Source organism: Drosophila guanche, unplaced genomic scaffold (genome assembly GCF_900245975.1).
Source record: "Drosophila guanche unplaced genomic scaffold, DGUA_6, whole genome shotgun sequence".
Lineage (NCBI taxonomy): Eukaryota > Metazoa > Arthropoda > Insecta > Diptera > Drosophilidae > Drosophila > Drosophila guanche.
In genome coordinates, this window is record NW_022995746.1 from 5436747 (window position 1) to 5461733 (window position 24987).

The following is a 24987-nucleotide window of genomic DNA, read 5'->3' on the forward strand; positions in this document are numbered from 1 at the left end:
ACATTGGAAAATATTAGTTCGAAAGTTTCACAAAAACAGTTTCTGCAGTGGAGTCTGAAGCGTAGTTAATGGAAGTTTCTCTTGCAACTCTCTAGATGCTTCTGCAGCTTCCACCTGAAACTATCATTTGGAGTAGAACAAAAAAAGAAGTTCTCACCATGACTTAAGGTGGACCTAAATCTTTAACTTTTGATGATTCCATCATTTTTTTTCCATTACTTTATCACTTAAATTCAATTTTTTTTTACATTTTATTTATATTTTGTGTCCGTATTTTTATTTGCTGCTCTTTCCCACGCACACATGAACTCAAGCACACACACACACACTTTGGTCGGGAGTCCAATATTATTCCTGCGGCTGCCATTTTACTTTTTGTACATACCTAAAAATCAGGCGATTCCTCTTGACAGCTGTTTTTCTGGCTAAATGGCTCTGGAGCAGTGGGTAGGCTTGGGGCTTCTGGGTGCAGTTGGTCCTGACTGACTTTCGAAACCTTTAGCTACGCTACTTTTGCAATTAACCAATACAAAAACACAGCACTATTCCTTTTGCTATTGTTCTCCTTCCGTTTTGTTGCCGTTAGCGTTTTTCTTTTTTCTTTGCAAATTATTTTGCTACACTCTTCGTTTTGCACTGTGGCTGGGGCCCGTCTAATGGAGGCGAAAGACACACTGTGTTTGAAGCGTTGCGGTTAATAAAGCACGACAACTGTGAGACGGTTCGATCACGTTCACGTCTGCCAGCGAAAAAATAAAACGGTAATAGTCCAGGCATCAGGTGAGCGACGTCTTTTATATGAGGCGCGGCCGAAAGCTTTCGCATCGCCACAAGAGCAGAGAGAGACCAGCAGAAGATAAGCTTTCTCTCTCTGGGTGTTAACCTTTGGGAGTGTGTAGGGCCTCTGTTGTTGCTCTGTAAAATGATTTGCGTGTCTGTAGTTAAGCATTTTGTGCAGCATTTAAATTCGAAATTAACAGCGATAAGTGGTTCCTCCGGCCCGGTCAGCTGTTGCCTGCGTGATAAAGATGTACAAATTTTGATTTGTCCCCGCCATAGAGCAGGGAATCGGACCACTTTTTTGTTGCTACTAACTACAGTCTTATATGAAAGCACACACACACACACACACGCTCTCTCTTATACGTAACATGCATATTTATATGTACAATGTTCGTATAAGTGTGTACGAAGCAGACATAGCGCGACGCGACTGTTATTCGTCTGGGCAGATTTGTTCGTAGATAGAACACCAAAATGTAGAGTACATAGGAATCGGAATTGGTATTATTATCAATTATGGAAAGGTACATTGGATTTTTGTTTAACGGGTCATATAAAGGCCGCCGCCGCTGCCGTTGCTGCTGCTGCTACTGCCGGACAATCGTGATTCATCGTAAATCATGCGAGCGCCACGATCCCAGTCGCGTGTCCAGAAACCAAACAAATTCGCATTAGATCGCTTCTAGTACGAGTACTTATACAATCCCGTGAGATTGCTACGTGTATTATTGGTATACATAAACAATATAACGATACATTAACAGCTACAGAGTAAATCATGATGCTATCAACTAGATCCGTTTCCTCAGCACACGCTCGAGGATCTGTAACGTTTGAGCCTCCTTGAGGAATGTCCGATGTGTGCCCTCCACCACATGCATATCGATCTGTGCGCTGCAAATCTGCAAAAGTCGGGAACGTAACGTAACGTAAGCTTATGGATAGCTGGATCGGTGCTTACCTCCTTGAGACCATAGTCCTGTGCCATTATCGCATTGTGCTCGGCGGATTTGATTAGCACCACGTCGCTGTGCAGCTGCTTGGCACCCTTGTAGCTTTCCGAGAGCAAAAGCTTCTGTTTGAACATGCAGGCAGCTTTCTTGATCTGTTTGGCGAGAGGAGTAAGAAGGGGTAGAAAGGGAATTGAAGAAGTGAATGAAGAAAGCTGTCTTGGGATGAACAAATCTTAAGATATGAAATGAAAATGGAAATCATTATCTTTCTGTAGTTAAAAGAAGAAGGTTTGAGTATCCGCCAATACTCGGAATTCTGTAGAAAGTTTGGGTTTTCTTTTCTTATATTTCTGTTTATCCTTATGGTAAATATTTATCAATATTTATAATAAACATAAACGCATTCCTTATCTACATTTGAACAAGAAACTGCCACTCACATAACACACATATGTATACCCCTTATTGCAACTACTTCTAAAACCTCAAGAGCATTAAAACCAAACACAAATAAAAACTTGAGTCAGTAGTCGCTCCCTATAACAACAAATATTTATACAAATACTTGAGTTTCGCTGTACTCGGGGAAACTGTGATATTCGAGACTATTAAAGATGTCTATAAATAATGCAGAATGAATAAGGAAAGAGTTGAAGCAATGACAGACATAATGCACATATCTACTACACCCACCATAAGTTAATCAAAATTTAATATAAATAAAGTTAAATGAATGCAGTAGGAAAAATAGGGGAACTTATAAGAGGGTTAAGAAAACCCTCTTAAAGGAGCCCGTTACATTATTGAGTGCTTGGAACAGTGATAAAGATTGATCTCCCATTCTGTGGCACCTTTTCTTGACAGAGTTTACTCACCACTTCTTTGGTTTGTTGCGTGTGTCCGGCCAGTGTATCGGCCAGCTTGTCCAGCTTCGAAGGCCACGTCTTGACGCCATCCAGTAATTGCAGAAGCTGTCCAGCAGTAAAAAGAATTAGCATGATACAAATCAAAGGTATGTCCACCCAAGACCTCACCTGATTATAATCCACATCGGCTAGTAGAGCACCAAAGTAGGCCAATGTCATGGACTGCTGTCGATTGAGGTCGTCGGTTTGCTTCTTGGCCTCCTGCACATAGCCGCTGGCAATGGTCGGGGCACCGTCCAGCATGATGACCTTGACGCCAAAGCGTCGCTGCTCCAAGGCCACGCCAATGGCATGGGCCAGCAGACAGCCATAGGAGTAGCCGACAATGTTGTAGGGGCCACGCGGCTGCAGGCGCTGAATCTGCCCGAGATAGTAGGCGGCACAGGCCTCGATGGAGTCCAGGGGCACCTGTTCGGTGCACTGCAGACCATAGGCGGGGCAGGTGAGTGAGGAGGCCAGAGCCTCCACGGCAATTGTGAAGCCCTCGATGGGTGCGAGGAAGAAAACGGCAGGCTCCTCGCTGGCCACCGCAGCCCTTGAGTGCAGACGCACGAGCACCTCCTGGGGTAATACTTCCTTGGCGAATACCTTGCGAGTCTCATCGCTCTGTCCCTGTCCCTTAATCTGATCCGCGGCAGTGCCGCCTGTGCCAGCTGCAGAGGCCACAGTGTTCGTTCCTGCCGCTGTGCTGGGCTCCTGTGCATCGATTTGCTTCAGCGCGCTGAATGTCAGCTGGCGAATCTCTTGGGCTGTGAGCACCAAGTCGAAGTGCCGCTCCAAGGTTTGCTTGATCTCTGTGCTCATTAGGGAGTCCATGCCCAGGTCGAACAACGTTGTCTTATCCTGCACACTCTTCACATCCCGCAGACCCATAATATTAGCTATCGTTGCAATCAAACTCAGGCGATTCGTCTGCTCCGTTTTGCGCTTCTCCGCCAGCACCATGGATGCCATGACAGGATGTGGCTGCTGCAGAAACCAATCGATGGTCTCCAGGCAGCTGTTCATCCGCTGAGGGAGGGTGCCCCCGATGACCGTGTCATTGTTGCCCATGTGCTCCATGATCAGACCCGTGTCCCCAATGGCGCCCCACTGTATGGCCGTGCCCGGGTAGCCATCGCTCTGCCGCTGCTCGCAAATACGCTCCATGGCGGAGTTGGCCAGGCCGTAGTTGGTCTGTCCAATGTTGCCACGGCCGCAGGACACGCTGGAGAAGCAAATGAAGTACTCCAGCGCGGGGCACATGCCGCGGGAGAGTGTGTCCAGGTGCTGCGTGGCCAGCAGCTTGGGAGCCGTCACCTGTTCGAAATGTTTCGCTGTTTGATCCTCAAACAAGCCATCCCGCAGCACCGCTGCCAGATTGAAGATGCCCCCGACCAGCGCCAACTTGTTGCTGCTCTCCAGCAGCCGCTGGCAGCCCACCGCAGTCGTCACATCATTCGTGTCGATCATCACCTGAACGCCACGATCATGCCAGCGGCGCACCATGAGCGCCTGGTAGCCAGTCTTCACGCCCGAACGGGAGCTGAGCACCAAGAAACGAGCGCCGCGGGACACTAGCCAGTGGGCCAACTCCAGGCCAAAGCCTCCGAGTCCACCCACCAGAATGTAGCTCTTCTCGGGGTGCATGTAGGAGCGGGGAATGGCACTGATCTGGCGCAGTTTGGGCAGCGCAGATTTCTGCTCCTCCTCGTGGCGCACCTGCAGGACGACCTTGCCGATGTGCTTGCCCGAGGCCATGTAGCGGAACGCCTTCTCGATCTCCTTGTCCGCAAAGACAGTCGTGGCCAGTGGTTGCACAGCGCCGCTCTTGATGCCTTGCGTCACGAGGCGAGCCACCCTCAGCTGCATCTCGGATTCACCCTCCATCACGCTGTCCAGCAGGATGCCGTGGAACGAAGTGTTCTTGAGGAACACGGACATGCCCAGGGGGCTGTTGTTGCTTAGATCGAATTTGCCAATCTCCAGGAAGCGTCCATTGAGTGCCAGGCAGCGAATGGAAGCCTGCAGCTTCTCCTCGGAGAGGGAGTTCAGGACCAACTCCACGCCCTCGCCATGGGTGACAGTCATGACCAACTGCTCGAAGGATGTGTCGCGGGAGTTGCCAATGTGTCGCTCCTGCAGCTTGGGGAATCGCTTCAGCAGGAACTCGCGCTTCTCCTTGCTGCCCACAGTCGTGAACACAGTGAGTCCGTGAGCCAGAGCCACAGAGATGGCTGCCTGACCCACTCCTCCAGAGCCCGCGTGTATGAGGATGCGTTCACCCTTCTTCATCTGTCCGCGCACCACCAGCGCATAGTACACTGTGGCATAGACCACAGGCACTGTGGCAGCCTGCTCCATGGTCCAGTTGTCGGGTATTTCCCACAGCAGGTTCCTGTTCGCCAGGCAATTGGTGGCCAGCGACTTGGCCGTGACCATGGCCATGATGCGGCGACCCTGCGAGTCGCGACCCGCAAACTCCAGGCCGAGAACGCAATCCTGAAAGGCCAGATCCCCGGGCAGTGCATCGACGCCGAGTTTGCCGGAGGCCAGCATCACATCACGGAAATTGAGGGGCGCATAGTAGACGGTGCAGGGCTCAAAGTTGCCCTTGGCCGGCAGCTGGCTGCTCCTCGGACTCTCAATCCAACGGAGCGAGGAAAGATCACCCTTGACGAGGGTGTTGACATAGGCCTGTTCCACGGGCAGCAGATGCTGCTGGGGCTCCATCTTGAGGTGCCGGAAGCTGCCCCAACTGGCGTGACTGTAAACATTGATGGCCAGATCCTTGGCCAGCTGCTCGGCGTAGAAGGGCTCCTCGAGGGCGAACTGCGGCAGACCCTCATCCAGCATGAGGTAGAGCCGCGCCCAGTTGCCGCCCTGCTCCCGCTTGAGGCAGTTCATCAGTCCGAGAGCGCCCGATCTGGCCTCCCCCTGAGCCACGAGGTAGAGGCAACGCTGCTCCGCTTGGGCCTTGCTGAGAGCGCTCTTGAGCTCCGAAATCCATTTGAAATGTTTGTTCGTAATGGCCACAACGAGGCCACGAGTCTGGGCCATGCTGGGTCGCTTTTTGGCCAGGATTAGCACGCGATCAGTGCCAAAGAAGTGCTCCAGCACGGGCAGCAGTTGGAGTTTGGACAGCTTATCCCGGCCTGAGAGGTTGTAGCCACTGGCGGAGTCCTCGAGCAGCAGAAAGCCAGCCTCGGGTTTGAGGGAATCCACGCAGTGTTCGAGGTCCTTCAGGCTGTGCTTTGTGAGCAGATCGAGGGCGTGCACAAAGTGACATTGCTGCTCCACGGCACCTGCAGAGAGATCCTTCGTTATGGTCCTCACACCCGACTCCTTGAGCTTCTCGTGTAGCTCGGACTCCGCGGAGGAGGCAGCACTCAGCACAGCGAGATCTGCCACCAGAATGGGCTCCCTTTCAATCAGTTCCAGCAGCTCCAGGGCATGCAGTGGCTCCGGCGAGAGCTGCACGCCCTTCAGCTTCACGGGGCAGCCACTGTTCTCCACCACCAGCTGCATGGCCACGGCCAGCGCGGTGCTGCGAGTGCGCTGCGGATCCTCGCGCTGCCCCAAGTGCTGCACATGTGACACGAATCGATAGCGCTCCAGACTGGGCGCAGATTGACCCCCGGACCTGCGCTGCGTTTGGGCAGTTTTCATTTTGTGAATCTCCACGCCGCCGCACGTGACCACCGAGATGTTGCGATGCCAGTGGACGGGCAGCTTCTGCTGGTGTCGCTTCACCAGCTCCATGTGCCGCAGCGGATCGATGAGAGCCCGCTCAATGCCCGTGGGCACGTACAACTCGCGAATGTCATTGCTGAGAATGCGAAATTGCAGCATGGTGTCCATGAAGCTGATCCAGTTGTCCACCCACTGCAGGCGACCTGTGACCGCGGCAATGTCGGACTCCAGGATGCCCTGAAAGACGCCGCTGTAGTCGTAGCCCCTGAGACGCAGCTCCTTGTAAATGTCCTTCGTGGCGAGCTTCTGGGAGCCCGCAGTGCCGGGCAGCGAGGGCAGATGCAGCCGCTCCTGAGTGACATCCGTGACGAGACGCAGCTTGCCGGAGGCCACGAGGCTGCTGCCCTCGCAAATCTCAAAGCTGCTGCTGCCGGGAAAGTAGTTCAGCGAGAGCTTCACGATGCTCCCAGCACTCAGGATCGTTGCACGATGGAAGACGACGTCCTCAAAGAGCACGGGAGTGCGCAGATAGTCGACTCCCTGCTGCTGCGCGAGCATCATCCAAGCGAGCGTCATGTAGCCCGTGGCAGGGAAGAGTATTCTCCCATCGATGTTGTGGCCCACCAGGAAGGCATTCTCCTCCTTGGACAGATCCAGTTCGACGCACAGTTGTCCCGACTGTCGGCCGCCCTTGAACTTGGGATAGTTCCACTTTTGCGTGTGATCCCAGCCCACGAGGGAGCCCAACATGGGCGTGCCACGCGACACGGGATAACTTATCTCCGGGAAGATGCGCAGCAGCTGCGGCTGTCCCCCCGAGGCAAAGAGTCTGCCCAATTGGCTGAGCAGAAACTCATAATTGTTGGCATGTCCACGCTGCATGAGGGACACGTAGGAGATCTGCGGACCCAGGGAGCGGAGTATGGCACGGAAGAGTCCATGTGGCGCAATCTCCACAATGAGCGCGTTCTGTGGTATGTGCTGGATAGCCTGCTGAAACAGCACCGGCGAAATGAGGTTATTAATGAAGTAACCAGCGTTGGCCACACTACTCTCGGGTGTCTGCCAGTCCCGCTCCCTGACGCTGGTGCTCAGCCAACGCTCGCTGCGTGGCTTGGGCTCGGTGATCAAACGCTCCAGGTTCCTGCGCAACATTGGTGCTGCGCCCTCGATGTAGGGACTGTGAAAGGCATAGCCGCCGGAGCCCACTTCACGCACAAAGATGCCCTCCGACTGCAGCTGCTCGATGGCTGCGTCCATGGAACCCACAGGACCTGAGACCGTGCAATTGTCCTCGCTGTTGTGGCACACCGCATAGCAATCCGCGGGCAGATGTGCGCCAATCTCCTCCCAGCTCAGCCCCACGGCTGCCATCTTACCACGCGGCAGACCGGGCGTGTCCAGCACGCTGCGTCCGCGCCAGTAGGCCGCCAGCACTGTCTGCTCGGCCGTGAGGCAGCCATCCATATAGGCAGCGCCAAGCTCCCCTGCCGAGTGGCCAATAATGCCATCGGGCTGTATGTCCAGTGTCTTGAGCAGATCCGTCAGTGCCACCTGCACAGCAGACACGGACACAAAGGAGTAGAGCATATTGTCAAAGGTGCGCTCGGTGGAGCGTGTGAGAACGTCTATTAGATCGAAATCCACGCGGGCAAGCACCTGAAATGGCAGAAGAGTGGTTGAAAGAGAGAAACTGAGTAAGTACATAATTGCAGGCAAATTCACGCACATAAGAACATGAAATCATATACAAATGCATATTTAAGGCACATCAAACAGCAAAGAATTCACTAACACGTTGACGTCTTCACCACACTAAAATCTCTTTCGGCTACCAACAACTTGTCCGCATGCATAAAAGCAACAGCAAACCAAGAGCCGAGAGAGAGAGAGAGAGAACGTGGGGAATAATTGATCCTCACCAAGGTGAATATAATTACAAGCTGACGTTGTCCGCTGTGGGGAGGATTCACCTTGACTCTATCTCCATCCCTTTCTAGCGCTTGTCTCTCTGAGCGTGGTGCGCTTACCACAAACCCCGTTAGTTAGAGTCAAATAAATTGCAACAATTTGCAGTATGCATACATGGGCATATTTGCATACAAATGCACTCGCATTGAAGAGAGAGAGAGTAATGTAAATAAATTGGAGTTAATTTACTAAATAATTCGTGGATAACTTTCTCATTCCATGGAAAATTTTCCGTGATTAGTAACTAATTTAGTTGGGAATAAAAGCCACTAATGTATCAAATTATTTTAAATGGTTATAGCTATACAAAATACAAATACTAAATTTAATTTAAATGGCTTTGGAAAAGGCTTTCATAAATGCTGGACCACAACTTTGGCTTGCTCAAAGTTCAGCTGTTGCCATGCTATGGATACACATTTTACATATGTATGTATGTATGTATGTATGTATGTATGTATGTATGCAGTAAAACTTTGTCGCACTTGAACTTGAAAGAGAAAATTTCAAGGTCGCAGTACCGATAGGATCTGAATTACTTTTTGCAAGATAAGCTGCAGATTCGAATGGAAATAATCAGCTAGGGGTAAGACCTAGAGTAGACCAAATATAAGATACCCCAACGACTCACCTCTGCGCACTGCTCAATGGACTTCCGGAACACATCCAGCTGCATGAGATCCTTGGCCATGCTGGCCCACTGGCTGCCCATGCCCGCGTAGACGAACCAAATGGGTCGCGATTCCTCCTCAAATGGAAGTACCTCCTGCTTGAGTGCGCCACTGGGGCCGAGCACGGCATAGCCGCGGAAGGGATGCAGCGGAATGGCATGCGAGTGAATGTCATTGATGAGGGCCAAGAACTCATCGTCGTGCCGCTGGTCGGTGGCCACCTGCAGCAGCTGCTGCACCGCTGGCTCCGTCCGACCCGAGCAGACCACCAGCTTGAGGCATTGCTCCTCCGCCGTGGCTTTGGGTGTGGCTTTTGGCGCCTTGGATTTCCCGTGAGAGCGGAGAATGACATGGGCATTGGCACCGCCAAAACCGAACGAGTTGAGGCCCACAATGCCGCCCTGCCAGGGCATGTTACGATCCACGACCTTAAGGCGGCCCTCGACCAGGGCGGGCACCGCTGGATTGGGTGTGCGATAGTGCAGATTGCTGGGCAGAATGCCCTCCTCCATGGCAATGATCATCTTGGCCAGAGCACTGACACCCGACGCAGGCTCCGCATGGCCCATATTCGACTTGACAGAGCCAATCAGCAGCGGTGTGGGTCTTGCGGGATGGCAGAAGAAATTGCTCAACATGTTGGCCTCCTGATCATCGCCCACGGGTGTGCCACTGCCATGGGCCTCCACGTACACCACATCATCCGGATTGAGGCCAATTTCGCTGTAGGTTTCCTGCAGCAGGACCTGCTGCATTTGTCCGCTGGGAAAGGTGACGCCCTGCTCCTTGAACCCGTCCGTATTGGTGCGCACATTCAGGATGGAGGCGTAGACACGCTTGGCCTCAGATCTACGTTGCAGCAGGACCACCGCACAAGTGTCCGCCCGAGCATAGCCATTGGCAGCGGCATCGAAAGTCTTGCAGGCGCCATCCATGCTGACAATGCCCAAGCGGAGAAATTGCAGAGCAAAAATAGGTTTCAGGATGAGATTCACACCCGCCACGAGGGCGTAATCGCAGCGACCGGCACGCATGTCCGCGTAGGCATGGGACAGGGCCACCAGAGAGCTGGAGCAGGCGGTGTCCACGATGAAGCTGGGACCCTTGAAGTCAAAGGTGTAGGAGATGCGATTGGCGAACATGGCACGGGCACAGCCCGTCAGGCAGTAGCCATTGATGGTGCTCGGCTCCATGTTGGGTATCTCGTGCTCCGTCTCCACAAAGGACAAGCCAATGTAGACGCCCGTGCGGGTGCCACGCAGCTGGGCGGGATTGATGCCCGCATCGATGATCGCCTCGTGGGTGAGTTCCAGCAGCATTCGCATGCAGGGATCCATCAGCTCGGCCTGCTTCTGGTGCACACTGAAGAAGTTCTCATCAAACTTCTCCAGATCCTCATCCTTCATCTTGGCCATGCGCTCCGGCAGTCCATAGATGCCTAGAGTCGATCGTTGATTGAGGATCTAATCGAATAGGATTTGGGTTCGTCACTCACCTGCCTCCCAGCGTCTGGGATCATCTGTGACCATGTCAATGCCATTGAGCAGATTGTACTTGAACTCCTCAATGTTGCTGCTCTCCGGCAGCTTGCCCGACAGTCCCGAGATCACCACGTCCCTGGCATCCCCACAATCAGCTGCAGTCCCCGTCTGCGCTTTCTTCTTGTTGGGCATCTTCTGTGGCTGTATATGTGGCTTCTTGGGTGCTAATCAGGCTCGCTGGCAGTTCAGTCTGTCTATCTGGGTGGGTCGAAAGGATTGAAGAATTGTTAGACATCAAATTTCTGGAAATATTTTGGGCCCAGATTAAGTTACTAGGAGCAAGGCAAAGCTAAAGGTAAAAAAAACCCTCCTATCCAGACTGGACGCCAAAAGAAGTCGTCGAGCTGTAATGTGCCAAGATCTGTGGGGTCAAAAAAATGAAAAGTGTCAAGCACGTGTATTACGAATACGAGTACTACTGGAATATATTCCTCAGTTTAAGTTTATGCAATAGATACAAGTTTTGTATTGCAATCTGCGTTGATCTAATGTCTTTCGACCTTCACTTGAATGATTAGTGCTAGAAACCAACCAAAGAAAACCTTTCGAAAATATAAGTATTAAAAGATTTTAATACGTAAATATGACTCTTCTTTGGAGCACATGAATTTCTACGTTCAACGTTTTCTTGGTGGGTTTTAATCAAAAAATAACTAAAGCAATCCCCGACTTTCTAAGCACACTTCTCTTCGTAGACCTGAAACTTTAGAGCCTACAAAAGGATATAATGAACATGGGGAAGCAGGAATATTGGCTGAGCAATATTCGGTATAAAGTTTGATCAAAACTCTTAGAGTTTGCTGCTAGCATTTTCAGGCAATATTCATTCCCTTTGCTAATAATGCTCTGCTCTGCTCTGGCAATCGCCAGTGCCCAGTCGGCATTAATGAGCGATTAAAGAGCGCTTGCTTGGCTTGGTCGCAATTAATTCTAAAATGTGCGACACTCTCGGTGCGATTTGAATATTTGTCGCACTGCGTGGCTGAGGCTAAGGCTGATAAGGGGCAGCGTTGCAGCAGCAGCAGCAGCAGCAGCAGCAAACACCAGAAGCAACTTCAGCCAGCAGTCACCTTTACTTTATCGGAACTACGACTACTCGTATATGTATAGGCTCCTATGCACTGGTCGTATGATTTGCTGATTCGGCATGTTCCACCTTAGATCTAGGGGGACTCCGCACTGCGTGTTGCCATGTTGCTTCGCTGGGAACTGCTGGGAGCTGTTGAGATAGTCGAAAATTCCAGTCCAGCTCTTGCCCGCGTGCACTGCACTGCGGATAGGGAAGGTGGCAGCTAGCGACATTGACCCGATAAGCCCAGATACAAGCTCTGAACTGATCGAATTTTTCCTCTACGTATAGGCGTAATTTCTATGTCAGTGAGGCGCGTGCCAGACTTCAAATGGAATATAATGATGGGTCCAAAGTCTATCTATACATATAATCAAATACTGTTTTCGACGGGCGAATCTTAATTTCTGAAACACATTTATTTCAGATAATGATTTCAAAGAATGCTTCTAGGCTTATAATATTACTCTTGTTATTTCTGTGGGCCTTTGTGTCCCTAAAATTCACAGAGCTCTCGTATCAAATACGCTCTCTTCCCTTTCTCCTTTGTTACATTTTGAAGGCATTTTTTGTTTCTCTGGAAAGGCAATGTCCTTTCTAGATTTTTAAGTATGAAAGCTCCTTTAAATCGCTCTCTACCAATCATCACAAAAGTAAATATAATCTGTACAAAATCTACGGTTTCTTTTGAGGCTTTCTAGGCGATTATGGAACTTTGGCTTTTGGTTATGGATATTCAATTCTGACCAACACACTTATTTTCTGCAAAGTAGCTCAGTTTTTGTATGCACTTGATATTCATGTGATTTTTTTGGCCCATAGCACTTTTGGCACTCTTTTTAGGTGTTCATGGTGTCCTTTTTGCTTTTAGTGCCTTCAGGTATACGATTTTTGATACGATGACAAACAAAAAAGAATTAGATGTACAGTCTGAACACGCCACTTTAAAATGTCTTTGCACTTCACTCACATTTCTTGTATCACTTTGGTGGAACGATCGGAATGGGCGAGTCTTTGAATTTGGTTGGATAATCGACTAGACTTTGGCACACTCCCAGACACTCAGTCACTCCAGTTGAAATCACTTTTTATGTAGATATTTGATCACTTTCTGCTGCACTTTTCGCGTATCCTTTGGTGCGCTCTGTTTTGGATGATCAGGCAAAAAGGATCCACAGGAGGGGATATGTCGCTGGGTGTGTGTGTGCGTGTGTGTGTGTGTGTTGTGTATATCCTTTTTGGTGTGCACGTATTGCTCCGACTTGTTCCGCAGACAGACTGAACTAGGGCTGCAGTTGCTTTATTCTTTATATGCATTCGGTTAGCGGGGAGGACGGGTGTCCGCTCGCTTGGTGGCCACCAAATGTCGCATATCTAATTCCCAATATCCATACCAAATACCAAATACTAAGCATACCCGATTTCATAATGACTGCGCCAGAATCGCCACAGCCAGCCATAGCCCCAGTCCCCACTGAATAATTCATTTTCATGCAAAAAAGCTGCTGCCGCTCTCCCTCTCCCTCTGTCTTTGCCTTTGAAGAATTTGAAGAACAAAAATCAAATAGAAATTGCGACGCTGTCCAGGACAGGTGTATCCGTGAGTGAGTGAGTGAAAGAGTGTTTGAGTGAATGCCCATGCGCTGGTAATTAGTCCAAGTGTGCGCCATCGCAGCTGACATCGCCGAGTTAACCCAGTTGTCAGGCCGAGCGTCCAGCCCCTCTGGCACGGCAAGGTTCAATGGCACGATCAGTGGACACTTTTTGTATTGAAACAGTCATTGGATTGCTAACGTCGTCGCTTGACCCGTGGTTTGCGCTTTTGACACTGACGCCTGGCTCTCGAGGAGGCTGCACGGCGCTTGGCTTTGGCTCTGCCTCTGGCGAAGGCCTTCCTAAGGGCCTTGATGGCCTGCCTGCGGGCTTTGGTCACCTTTGCACGGGACAAAGCCAGCTGTGACAGTCACAAAATATTAGTTTTAGCAAACAAAAGCAAACCCTATGCTGCCCACCGTTTTCTTGACTGCCTTTCGTGCAGATCTGCGCTTAGGCGCCTGCATGTCCAGCGCATTCGTCCTGCGCAGGTTCAAGGGCAAGCGTTGACGCTCCTTTGACAGCCAGATTATGCCCAGATGAATGCCCACAACCATGGCAAATTTCACGGCTTTCTTGAGCGTACCAAATGGAGCAATGTGCTGGGCTGTGACAAGGGGTTCCAGGGCTTTGCACAGATCCTCCACGTCGGCGCCTAAGAATGGGATACATGTCTTGTACCTTTACATAAATCGTGGAAATTACTCACTGAGCGTGGGCTGGCGACTCAGCAAATCCAATATGTGTGGCAGCAGGGATCCGGCAGGATCCATTCTGAAATAATTCTCTAATAATTTCTACGTTAAATTTGCATAAACTTTGCGCTGCATTTAGGTTTTAATTTTGTGTTTAGTGGAATGTTTTGAGGTGTTTCCTATGACTTATTAGCTGCATCGAATGACTGATATCACTTGGTTTTCTGTGCTTGAGAATATTCCACAATAAACTCGAATCCTAGACTGGGGCTGCCATGGCAATGCCCGAGTTTATTTGTTTAATTTCCATTCACTCTCAACTTTGTGCACTTAAAATACCGAATTAAATCAAATTAATTGTAGACACTCCATTGTATTGTATATAAATCGCCGAGCACTGAATTATGTATGTACGAGACCCAATTTCAAATTAAACAAATGCAAATAATTATTATAATTTTCCAAAACAAAAGTTTGAGCAAACTAAAAGTTGTAAAAGATGTTAGTATTGGTTTAAGAAAGGATTGCATCAGCTCATAGTAAATTTAACAATACAACTTCCTACTTATTTATGTATTTACTTTATTTCTTCAGCATAATAAAAACAATCCACGCGACGACTTCCTTGTGCTACCCCAACAAAGTCCAAACGATTTCCCATTGCGTCAGACAACAGTTGACGTGGAAAAAACACAACAAAATAATCCTAATTGTAAACACATTTATAAAAGTTCTAGAAATATAAGCGCCACATAAATACTTGCATACCTAACGAACCTCAAACGAAAGCCAATGACCCCCTCGACGACAGATCTTATTACAATACTAAATGGGGTTATATACTTGTAAGTCCCTTTCAAATAGCATTAACTTTTTTGTTTATTTTATATGAACAAAATGTAAAATACATAACTCATTTATTGTCTTTGCACTACCCATAAGGGATTGATATAATTATGCTACATGAATGGGCTAGCTTGTTGCTTAGAATCACAATTTAGTCAGCGCAAGCGACCCAAAATTGTAAATCAAATAATTGTGACAATTTAAATACAAAATAAAAGCCACAAAAATAGAATATATAAATGCAACAACAAATAAGAAAATGAAAACATATTAGGTAACAGTCAGCGATTGTGCCATAACTTAGCCAATATTTTTCCTATATTCAAATCAATAAATAAACACCAAAAATTGGCGTAATTTTGTCTTCATCTAAAAACTATGAATAATGAAAATTGTTCTCAAAGTAATATTCAGTCAATCCTATGGGCAAAACCTTTTCGCTAACATACGGAAACTTTCGCCAGTCATAAGCTACGTAGAAATTATGATTTTAAACAAAATTTGATAAGCACTTGTGAGTGCAAGGCTTCCAAAAAGCGATAATAATTTCCAAATGATTTTCCCCAAAAGTCTCCTACTTTATATGTGACTACAAACACAACTGCAGTGACTCCCTTCTGATGAATATGTACTTATAATGGAAATGTTAAACGAAAAGATTAGGATCTTATCTGAAGCGGGGGTTTCTAGAGCAAACCATCAACAGGCCATTTAGTCTTTCCATGCGTATCAATAGAACGGTAATGGGCCCGGTAACAAATGCTGAGAGCGGCGGCTGCTACTATTAATAAAAACCAAAACAAAACAAAAGACGCGTGCACATTTCGGCTGCGCCGTCTTCGACCATGATACGGTGGCTGTTGTTTTGTTGGTTTTTTGTTTGTCAAGCCTCGACCTTGGTGATAGCAGGGAACAGCTCACATTTTGCTCTGGATGCTCTGGATCGGAGCGTTGTTAACACATGAGAGCGCTGTGATTGGCTCGGGCATGCCGCGTGCTTTGGACCCGTCTCTGATAATGATTATTTCGGGGTATTGGCCAGTGGGCCAGGTAGTGGCCGTCGCGGAAATTTACACACAAGATTGGGGCGTGTGTCGTCCAAGAATAGGTGCAGACGCGTGCACATGATTGGCACATTATCAGTTCGTGCTGCAAAAAGCTCCGAAGTAGTGGGTTCTCCTCTCGCTGCCAAGAGGCGACCAATTGCCCTTCAGCCTGTACGTAGAAGATGCCGCAGACGATAAGGCAGCCGCTGTCCGGAGGCTGTAAGACCTTTTTTTTTCACGGTGATTTAAAGGTGATCCTCGTCGGGTGTGCTTATCGCTTTCGATCCGCCATTAGTTTCTATATAAGTAATAATGATATGCGTCAGTGCTGCGTTGGGGTCGCTGAAATACAGTCGTTGAACCGCGGGCAAGCGGCTCGGCTCGGCTCTTAATGCAGTTTGTTGGGTGCTTAGGCGTCTGCGTCACAAGCCAGCGACTGCTGGACAGGTCAAAGTATCACAGTTTGTTCCGGCACCGCACAATGTTTTAATTAACTAACAGCAAAGAAAATGTTTAATGAAACAGCAATAACAAATCGAATCAGTCGCATGTTGCCCCGCCCTAAAGCTTCACCACAATCTTGCCACGCAAATGTCCGCACTTCATGCGCTCGAAGGCCTTTGGCATATCCTCAAACCCGAAGCTGCTATCAATGAGCGGCGTCAGCTGCAAAAGCAATTAGATTAGAGTCAAATGCACACAGTGGTTAGGCTGCCACTCACCTTACGCTGCCGCACCAGTTGCTGCAGGAATGCAATGCCATGCGGTGCCGGATTGAAGAAGCCCCACTTCACGAGTCCCCCTCGTTGCGTTAGGGATTTCACATTTGTCTGCACCAAGTCCACCATATTCTTAATGGCACCCAGTCCTAGGCCCTGCTGATCAATGTTGGCCAGCAATGGCGAGGAGAAGGTTATGTATTGCCGGTAATCAAATTTCAAGTCCGCTGCATGCGCTCCCCCGTGTCCCGCACAGTCCAAGACAATGTCGTAGGGCGCGTACTTGCACAGCTCATCCATGGCCTCGCTGTTCTTGTAGTCCACAACGAAATCAGCGCCCAGGCCGCGCACCATTTCCACGGCATTCTCGCTGCAGGTGGCCAGCACCTGAGCGCCCTGCGATTTGAGGATTTGAATGGCCAAGGTGCCGACACCGCCAGAGCCACCTAAGACCAGTACGCGCTTGTGCGCGCCACCGCCAGCTGATGTGGTGGCACCACACACACCACCCAGACCGCCAGTTATGTAGAGACCCGACCAGGCAGTCAAACCTGCATACAGCACGCTGGCTGCCTCGCTGTCATCCAGCAGTTTGGGCGCTGGAGCCAGCTGGAAAAGAGAATGAAGTTGCATTAAATGAATCGATTAAGGGATCAACTACCTACACAGTATGAGGGTACAGCCACATACTCGGCATGTGCCCCAGGACTGGCATGCACGGGCACGACACCCCACACACGCGCACCCAGCTTGAGTGCCTCGGATGTCACGGCCATGCCCTTCTGCACCAGCTCGCCGCAGAATTCTCGGCCCAATGTCAGTGGAAATTCAATGCCACCGCCCGGCTGGCAGCGCAGTTTGTTCAACACTGTGGCCCCATAGCCACGGAGCATGGCCAAATCGATGGGATTCACGGCAGTTGTCCGCACCCGCACCAAGCACTCATTGGAGCTGCGTATTTGGGGCGTCTTTAGGTTGTCGGACAGCAGCAGTTCATCAATATCGCCATAGCTGTGCATCTGCCATCCACGCATCTTCTCGAGGGATTTCGTCGGCGTCGCGGGTGGCAAATGTTGCTCCTCTTTTCCTGTGCTGCCGGCGGGCGTTACGTTGACACTGGCGGCGTAGTTTCTCCTAGCGGCTTGTAGCACGCATTTCCGCAGCCAGCTGACGCCGTTGCATCCTGTAGACTGCATTTTGACAGGAATCGCCAGGAGCGCTAAGAATATCAACAAAATCTACTTAATTTCTTGCAAACACAAAACAATGTCCGCTGGTTTGTTGTTATTTTGAGAACTATCGGAACTATCGACAATATATACCGATAGACTGTCGGAAATACTGTAAATATACCTTAAATCAAAGATAATTTTCCTCGTTTTTGATCTTATGTTTAATATTACCAGCTAGTCAGGACTCTCAACTCTAAAACTGTAATTTTACTCAAATTATCATTCAATTCCCCACAAGATTGGTTAATTTTCATGACTTATCTTTATTACCTTGATTGCCAAACAAGCTTAAAACTAAAAACATCACCAGCAAAAACTAAAGAGCACGTTTCGTTGCGAATGCCATTGAGAGGGCAATCGATAACGCAACTTATAAGCATTTTTGGCTATCGGGCCTTGAATCATAAAAAACTCAAAATCACATTTTTCCATATAAAATGTAAACCAAGTAGTCCATGCAAAATAAAAACTCAGTTGAGAACATTGAGAATAGTCAGTCAACATTTGGCTGTGAACACGCAAAATTCTAAATTCAACCAAATATTTTCTGTTCTAATTTTTCATTAAAAAGTGTAACTCAAATTTAGATTTTAGGTTTAAGTTCAAAGTGGATCAAATCAAAACTGCACACAAGACTTTCCACACCATGCATATGCATGTATGGAACATGTTCGTACATATGTAGATAAGCACACAGAAGAGAATAGAATAGCCGCAGCGAAGTATACAACATATCCCACCATATACCAACACTGTAAACACTTTTAAAAATTTCGAAAAATTTGATTGGTTGAAAGTTGAGAACGCGTAAAAAGTCGGAAAAAGTATTAAGCAAGCCGCTTTAATTATTTTAATGTAATTTTGTACAATTTCTATTTTAGGATAGAACAGATACCCCGTCGCTTCGATGGGTGAATTAAACAGGCAAACTGCGACGTGGATTAGGCTACTGGGGATACCACGTTAAAAAAAAACGCGCCTTGAACTCTACCAAATGCTGGTGGTGTGGAAAAGAGTTCTTTGCCGTGTACAAAACATTGATTCTGGATAAATAAAGTGTAACTAATTGTAATAAATGTATCCCTACTATAATCTTGACAAGTGGGGAAAATCCTACTTCAAACGACCCTTGTTACTTTCCAGCAGATATGGCAGCAGATTTACTCAATGTTTTCGGCGATTATTTCGTTGATTGTCCTGCTCCGCTAATACAAGAGGCGCCACTCTCACCGAGCGTAGTCTTCTGCTTGGATCCACTTGGTATTCATTATGTTATTAACTGATTATTCACTTTTCAAATATTTTCACAAAGTAAACAAAAGAAAAGCATACGGAATGCTGTTTCCATCTCTGCCGCTAATCTGTTTTCGTGTTTAAATTCTAGGCTTAAAGAATACTTTATATACAGAGAGTAACATCTTTATTTAAATCACTTTGGACGGACCATCATTTGCATTACTTTATATGAGTAGTAATACCCGCGCCAACCTTTCCAGCACATTCCCTTTGCATATATGTCCACGCTGCCTTTCAGGTACATCCCGAAAAGGTTGCTAAAAATCAAGACATTTTCAACTTTCATAACAATAGAAAATGTTAAATGGTACGTACCTCTGGTGACAATCTTTGTGCCACCAGGCACCCATGTATTCCACAGCGCAGTTAAGATTCGCTTTAACGTCATTGTCCCTGTCGTATGTGGTAAATTTTTGGTTCTTATGACTGATCAGCGAATCACCAGCGTCTCCTATGAAGCGTCCCAGCTTGGCCATTCGATATGCTTGATTTTCACTCTCGATGTAGAACTCATCGTATTGGGCGAATCGGGAGTTTCCCTCAAAATCCTCTAGGTATATGTATAGCTCTTGGTTCTGGGCTTTCGTTATGGCGTGCAGCTTATCCAATCCTATGAAAAAGTCGCCTGTGATGTCCCCGAATCCCCTCTTGAACGAATCCCAGTTACGGTAGAAGAGCAGCTCCTCGCTTGTACGACGGGCGATCACAGTCCAGCCGGGTCCAGCGATCTTTGCATCGCAGGAAACTTCAAAGGGTTCGAGGTTTCCTACCTGAATGGTATAAATACCATGAGCACTGGGATCTATAGGGCATTGGGTGTACGGATTCTGAAAGTCCAATGCTTGAGCGTAAGTTTCTTCTGCAACATCTGATAGTCCTTTGCTTTTGCCTAGGAAAAACACGAGCAGCAAGTAGAACCAGATTGTTTCCATTATAACTATCTGACGACTAACCAACAAGTGAAAAGAATAGTGCCTTTTTATGCCACTTTCTAATCTAGATTTTTTTTATCATCGTAAGTTTTGTTAGATTTCTTAAAATGTATACAAGTTTTCCAAGAACAATAAAATAAATAATTTATGATTCTACTCATTCATAAACTTGCCACTGTTTCGGGCTTTAAACTAGGCGAAGCTGCTCAAGTAAATAAACAACGAGAAGGGACGTGTGAGGCGCTTCTTACGCGTCCCAACTTTTATACCCGCCACTACATCTGCACCTTAGCGGTGTTTGGTCAAATTTTAAATTTTTTCTCCATCTGTCATCTACATCTTCAACGCTTCTCACACCAACACGCTCCTTTAGCTCGTCCCCCTTATTTTTGAAATACACTGTTTTCAGTGTGAGCATATAGCAGTCTGGATTCAAAATTTGGTGGCTCTTGCTCTTATAGTCTCTGACAACTAGCCGAGCAGACAGACATGGCTCTATCGACTCGTCTATTGATGCTGAGAAAGAAAATATTTATACTTTATGGGGTCGGAAACGTTTCCTTCTGTGCGTTACATACAACCGTAATTCCCCACAAATACAGTATACCCTATTTACTCTTCGAGTACCGGGTATAAAAACGTTCATAAAATTGGCAGTCAGGGGATATGTTTTCTCATGCTTTGCAGCTAAGTCTTCGAACCAAAATATATACCAGAACTAGAACTAGAAGAACTTTTCAGATTGAACTAAACAAACGGCTTATTTATGACCTATGTATCTTAATCAGCATGAAAACAGCAAAAGATGAAGCTTAAGTGGACAATTCATTATCATTCAATATAACTTTAAGACTTTGCAACGATCGAATTGAGGTACGAATTGAGTTCTGCAATGCAGACGAGCCTCCCGCGGGCCATTCCGTAAGTTGGCAAGAGTCCAGAAAGTGAAAGTTAGGATTAGGCAAGTTGAGGCAAAGAAAAGCAACTAATAACTGTAACTGTACACTGGAATAGAGTTAGATTTCGTTTTCTTGGATTCGTAATTACAGATGTAGTCAAATTTTTATTTTATTTATTTACATTTTGATATTTATGTAAGTATGTACATACATACATATGTACATCGATATTGAGTTGTAAGGGAAGATCACTTTGGACGAACCATCATTTGAATTTTTTTATGTGAATAATTTTGTTTAAAAGTCTGCCACATCATTCCCTTCCAACTCAGTCCAGGCACAGTACCCACCACATGCAATCCAAAAAGGCTACTATAACTGTGAAATTAGAATGAAATCATTGAAATGAATAAAATAGTAATTTACATACTTATCATAATAAGTTCTGTGCCACCAGGGACCAATGCGAGCGTGTGCACAGCTTCCATCCTGCCAATCATCGTTGTCCCTGTCGTAGGTCGAGAATTTCTGATTCCTGCATATGGCCATTGAATCACCCGCATCACCAGTGAAGGCGCCCAATTTGGACATTCGATATGCCTCATTTTCACTCCCGATGAGGAAGTCATCATATTGGGCATATCGCCTGTTGCCCTCGTAGTCCTCTATGTGTACTTATAGCTGGTGGGTCTGTGACTTCGTTATGGCATGTAGCTTATCCAATCCTATGAAGAATTCGCCGGCTAGGTCCCCGAATCCCCGCTTGTACTCTGCCCAGTTGCGATAGAAATTTAAATCTCCAGTTGTTCGACGAGCGATCACAAGCCAGCCTGGACCCGCCATCTTTGCATCGCAGAAAACTTGAAAGGGATCCATGATCGGAAGGATTACAGTGTATATACCATGGGCCCTGACATCAAGAGGGCATTGGCTGTAAGAGCTGAGCCCATTCAAACTTTGAGAGTCACCACTGTCCGCTCCGTTTACGACGCTCTTAAGCAAAGTTTTTCATTAGCTTCCACCTCAGGACTTAACTCGAAAGAGGACTTTTGCAGAGGAAAAGCACTAACAACCAGTGGACCCACGTTGCTTGCATTTTAATCAGCTGACGACTGACTACCGCGACCGGGAGAAAGTATCGCCTTTTATACTCTCCAATCTTGATTTTTCTTATCTTCCGATTACTTTTTTGGATGAATTCAAAGTATAATAAAGGGTTTCCAAGAATTTCTCCACATTTTTGTGCCACCAGGCACCCATGCATTCCACTGCGCAGTTAAGATCCGCTTTAATGTCATTGTCCCTGTCGTATGTGGTACAGCTCTTGCGTCTGGGCTTTCGTTATGGCGTGCAGCTTATCCAATCCAATGAAAAAGTCGCATTAAATGTATCCGAATCCATTCTTGAACGAATTCCAGTTACGGTAGAAGAGCAGCTCCTCGCTTGTATGGCGGGCGATCGGCCGTCCAGCCGGGCCAGCGATCTTTGCCGTTCGGGTTTCAAGGTGAATCGAAACCTTTTTTCTCAAGTAGGTAAAGAAAAACTAACCTAGGAAGTGAGAATACGAGTCTTTTCTGAGAATACTTGAAATTGAAGAGTGCCCATGAAATAGATAACCCATCTTACGAGATTTCTAATCAAATCCTTATCAAATGAACGGATATGAAGACCCTATCTGCGCACTAAGAAAAATTGTGTAGATCATTTCATACATTTAGTATGTCAAGTGGGAGTGTATATGCAGTACATTTTATATCGACACATACAAGTCTGCCAATTATACATTCTCCAAATCGGCTATCCGCTTAAATTCAACGGCCTAACTCAAGTTGTTTAAAAAGAGGGGGTCCAGTGGGTTAAGTTTTGTGTTTCCCTCGGTATATTTGTGGTATATTTTCAAAACGAGAAGGTATGTATTTTTGTATGTTTCTGACAACTCCGCGGTCACACTCATATCCATTTAATTAAAAACAAATCAAACACCAAAAAAAATGCTGAAATAGTTAAAAAACGTTATATTTATAAGTGAAAAAGTGAATCTTTAGTGCAATTATGTTTCTGCCCGAAACAGCCATCTTCTGCATCACCCTGCTGGTCTACGGGGCCATACTTTTACTGTTAATTTATTATGTGAGTTGAATTTCTGCATGCACATATATGGAAACTGTATTGACAAACAATTTCATAAAGGTTCTGACATTGGCCGACCTGGAGTGCGACTATTTGAACGCCCAGGAGTGTTGTCGGCGACTCAACTTTTGGGTAATACCAAAATTCGGCTCACACGCCCTGCTGTGCGGCCTCCTCCTGCTGGGCGGCCACTGGATAATGTTTTTGCTCAATCTGCCCATGGTCCTGTGGCTATTCTATGAGCTGCATCGCCAGCGAAGGGACAGCTTAGGCGTCTACGATCCCGTAGATATACATAGTCGTGGTTTGTTAAAGGTACACCTAAGGAACTGCATGATCTATTTGGGCTACTATTTTGTCATGTTCTTTGTCGGGTTGTATTGGTAAGTAAAATAGTTCAAAAGAGTTTTCAACATTTGGTTTATTCCTCTATCTCTCCATTCACAGTCTAATTTCATCGCTTATCAAGGGAGATCCCATCAAGCGCTACGAGGATGATGAAATAATCACAGATTTCTGAATTTATTAGCTAAATACTGAGAGGTCGGACTCGAGGGGCTTCCAGATTAAAGCACATTTTAGTTATCTTCGGCATGGCATCCTACCAGCAGCAAAACCCAACCTAGTCGCACTTCATCATCACTTTTATTTATTCCATTTTTAGAAATATAAGCGTATTCGATAAGACATCACAAAATACAATAGCTATACAAATTCAACAACGCAATCTAGCTGATCCCGGTCCCTTGTTTATTGTAGAAAATCCACCACCTCCTCCAGCTCACGCTGGCGTGCCTGTTTCTGGGCCCAGCGTGCCTCGGCCGTTTTCACACTGACCACCCAACGATCGTGGGCCAACTTGATGCCACACACAGCATTATCCAAAGGCTTCGAGCTGGCTGACGCTGCTACACCCTGAACGGATGAGCCCGCCCTGCTGCCCATATAGGTTTGGGCATCAGATCTGGGATGGCGTCTCCTGGCGGGACAGAGTTTGCCGCCGCGTGGAAATGGTGGTTCGGCCAGGTACTGCTTCAGGCAGCCCTGGTGGAAGAGGTGGCCACAGTAGACACGCTCAATGTAGCCATCGGCATTCTCCTCCAGCTCCACATCCGTCGGATTGTTGGGCAAGACCGTGTTATCACAAATCGGGCAACGTTCCACATGAAAGTCTCGGGTGGCCTCTAGGCAGAATTTCAGCGAACGATAAAGGCTCTTGGCTGGCCGAAAGTTGGCCAACTCATCCTTGCTGAGGCGGACCGGCGGCTCCACACACTGTCGGGCAATCTCCCTGGACTGGCCGTTTAGGTAGCGAACAAGAACTGCTGGCAAATTGGATTCCTGTCCCTTCAGCTCCACACATTGAGCGGGATAGATGTCGGGCACGACTGCCGTCACCCTGTAGGTGTATCTGCCGCCTCTGGCTATCAACTCGACGCTGTTGTTCTTCTGTCGCAGCTTTAGCTGACTCTCCACGTGAGCAGAGGCTTCCTCTCCAGCGGTGAGCTGCTCGGGGCAGACCACACGAGTCTTGATGTCCACCCTCAGCTGCTTTATCTCGTCCAGGCACACGCACAACGGATTGTCCGTTAGATATTGCTGGGCAAACGACAGGACGAGCAAAGCTTGCGGCTCTCCCAAATGTTCCCGCGCATGGTCATCAATCAGGCGGGTCAGCTCGGTGAGAAGCCTTTCCGAGTACGCTCGGCTTTTCAACTCCACCAGGATGGGTGTAATCTCTGGGTAATCCTCTGGGAAACGCAAGCAAACGGTCATCAAGCGATTCGGTCGTTCTGGGTAGATGTCAACCCTGATGAGGGAGCTGGAGCAAATCACAATTCTGCTGTGCGGCACTTTCTTCTCACAGCCTGATCGAAAATCACTAACTTCCTGCTCAATAAAGTCCATATTGCAGTTGAAGTGGTGTGATTGGATTCCGATTAGTTTTTTGTTGTATTTTATGTTTTATTGGACTGTTTTCGAACAGCTGGGACCACGTTCCAGGGCTGCAAG

At 47.5% G+C, this 24987-nt stretch overlaps 7 protein-coding genes and 1 long non-coding RNA gene across 8 annotated transcripts; 2 read left to right on the forward strand and 6 right to left on the reverse strand.

Annotated features, from left to right (window-relative positions):
* Positions 1–1469: 1469 nt before the first annotated feature.
* On the reverse strand, positions 1470–12851 carry LOC117581696 (fatty acid synthase). Its single transcript, XM_034269074.1, has 7 exons — positions 12557–12851; positions 10472–10715; positions 8937–10414; positions 2771–7993; positions 2612–2707; positions 1745–1888; positions 1470–1685 (listed from the first exon to the last, which is right to left on the reverse strand). The coding sequence occupies exons 2-7, from the start codon at positions 10647–10649 to the stop codon at positions 1575–1577; spliced, it is 7230 nt and encodes a 2409-aa protein (XP_034124965.1). The 5' UTR covers positions 10650–10715; positions 12557–12851; the 3' UTR covers positions 1470–1574.
* Positions 7916–8397, forward strand: LOC117581710. Its single transcript, XR_004573672.1, has 3 exons — positions 7916–8031; positions 8101–8260; positions 8335–8397. It is a non-coding gene; the product is annotated as an uncharacterized LOC117581710 (long non-coding RNA).
* A 19-nt stretch (positions 12852–12870) lies between the features above and the next one.
* Positions 12871–14013, reverse strand: LOC117581708. The gene is made up of 3 exons (XM_034269087.1): positions 13889–14013; positions 13599–13834; positions 12871–13540 (listed from the first exon to the last, which is right to left on the reverse strand). Exons 1-3 carry the CDS (start codon positions 13950–13952, stop codon positions 13376–13378), a joined length of 465 nt encoding a protein of 154 aa, XP_034124978.1. The 5' UTR covers positions 13953–14013; the 3' UTR covers positions 12871–13375.
* A 2219-nt stretch (positions 14014–16232) lies between these two features.
* Positions 16233–17768, reverse strand: LOC117581702 (reticulon-4-interacting protein 1 homolog, mitochondrial). Its single transcript, XM_034269081.1, has 3 exons — positions 17151–17768; positions 16489–17094; positions 16233–16432 (listed from the first exon to the last, which is right to left on the reverse strand). Exons 1-3 carry the CDS (start codon positions 17679–17681, stop codon positions 16328–16330), a joined length of 1242 nt encoding a protein of 413 aa, XP_034124972.1. The 5' UTR covers positions 17682–17768; the 3' UTR covers positions 16233–16327.
* A 1352-nt stretch (positions 17769–19120) lies between these two features.
* On the reverse strand, positions 19121–19976 carry LOC117581706 (ficolin-1-like). The gene is made up of 2 exons (XM_034269084.1): positions 19329–19976; positions 19121–19270 (listed from the first exon to the last, which is right to left on the reverse strand). Exons 1-2 carry the CDS (start codon positions 19943–19945, stop codon positions 19147–19149), a joined length of 741 nt encoding a protein of 246 aa, XP_034124975.1. The 5' UTR covers positions 19946–19976; the 3' UTR covers positions 19121–19146.
* Positions 19977–21084: 1108 nt separating this feature from the next.
* On the reverse strand, positions 21085–21843 carry LOC117582230 (ficolin-1-like; the record flags this gene model as incomplete). Its single annotated transcript, XM_034269841.1, is given in 2 exon segments — positions 21085–21222; positions 21275–21843. Coding segments are annotated over 2 exon segments (699 nt in total), but the record flags the coding sequence as incomplete, so codon positions are not given.
* Positions 21844–22799: 956 nt separating this feature from the next.
* Positions 22800–23701, forward strand: LOC117581707 (protein cornichon homolog 4). Its single transcript, XM_034269086.1, has 3 exons — positions 22800–22974; positions 23035–23357; positions 23422–23701. Exons 1-3 carry the CDS (start codon positions 22897–22899, stop codon positions 23492–23494), a joined length of 474 nt encoding a protein of 157 aa, XP_034124977.1. The 5' UTR covers positions 22800–22896; the 3' UTR covers positions 23495–23701.
* Positions 23601–24980, reverse strand: LOC117581704. Its single transcript, XM_034269082.1, has one exon. It carries the CDS (start codon positions 24880–24882, stop codon positions 23725–23727), a length of 1158 nt encoding a protein of 385 aa, XP_034124973.1. The 5' UTR covers positions 24883–24980; the 3' UTR covers positions 23601–23724.
* Between the last annotated feature and the right edge of the window lie 7 nt (positions 24981–24987).

Coding starts and splice junctions, on each gene's coding strand:
- LOC117581696 (XM_034269074.1), bottom strand. CDS start 10,649: ATGCCCAACAAGAAGAAAGCGCAGACGGGGACTGCAGCTGATTGTGGG. Junction 7,994..8,936: donor CCATTGAGCAGTGCGCAGAG/GTGAGTCGTTGG, acceptor CTGCCATTTCAG/GTGCTTGCCCGCGTGGATTT. Junction 2,708..2,770: donor CCGATGTGGATTATAATCAG/GTGAGGTCTTGG, acceptor ACTGCTGGACAG/CTTCTGCAATTACTGGATGG.
- LOC117581708 (XM_034269087.1), bottom strand. CDS start 13,952: ATGGATCCTGCCGGATCCCTGCTGCCACACATATTGGATTTGCTGAGT. Junction 13,835..13,888: donor GAGTCGCCAGCCCACGCTCA/GTGAGTAATTTC, acceptor TCCCATTCTTAG/GCGCCGACGTGGAGGATCTG. Junction 13,541..13,598: donor GAAAGGCAGTCAAGAAAACG/GTGGGCAGCATA, acceptor TGACTGTCACAG/CTGGCTTTGTCCCGTGCAAA.
- LOC117581702 (XM_034269081.1), bottom strand. CDS start 17,681: ATGCAGTCTACAGGATGCAACGGCGTCAGCTGGCTGCGGAAATGCGTG. Junction 17,095..17,150: donor TGGCTGTACCCTCATACTGT/GTAGGTAGTTGA, acceptor TCTCTTTTCCAG/CTGGCTCCAGCGCCCAAACT. Junction 16,433..16,488: donor AACTGGTGCGGCAGCGTAAG/GTGAGTGGCAGC, acceptor TTGCTTTTGCAG/CTGACGCCGCTCATTGATAG.
- LOC117581706 (XM_034269084.1), bottom strand. CDS start 19,945: ATGGAAACAATCTGGTTCTACTTGCTGCTCGTGTTTTTCCTAGGCAAA. Junction 19,271..19,328: donor CACAAAGATTGTCACCAGAG/GTACGTACCATT, acceptor CTTGATTTTTAG/CAACCTTTTCGGGATGTACC.
- LOC117581707 (XM_034269086.1), top strand. CDS start 22,897: ATGTTTCTGCCCGAAACAGCCATCTTCTGCATCACCCTGCTGGTCTAC. Junction 22,975..23,034: donor TTTTACTGTTAATTTATTAT/GTGAGTTGAATT, acceptor AATTTCATAAAG/GTTCTGACATTGGCCGACCT. Junction 23,358..23,421: donor TTCTTTGTCGGGTTGTATTG/GTAAGTAAAATA, acceptor CTCCATTCACAG/TCTAATTTCATCGCTTATCA.
- LOC117581704 (XM_034269082.1), bottom strand. CDS start 24,882: ATGGACTTTATTGAGCAGGAAGTTAGTGATTTTCGATCAGGCTGTGAG.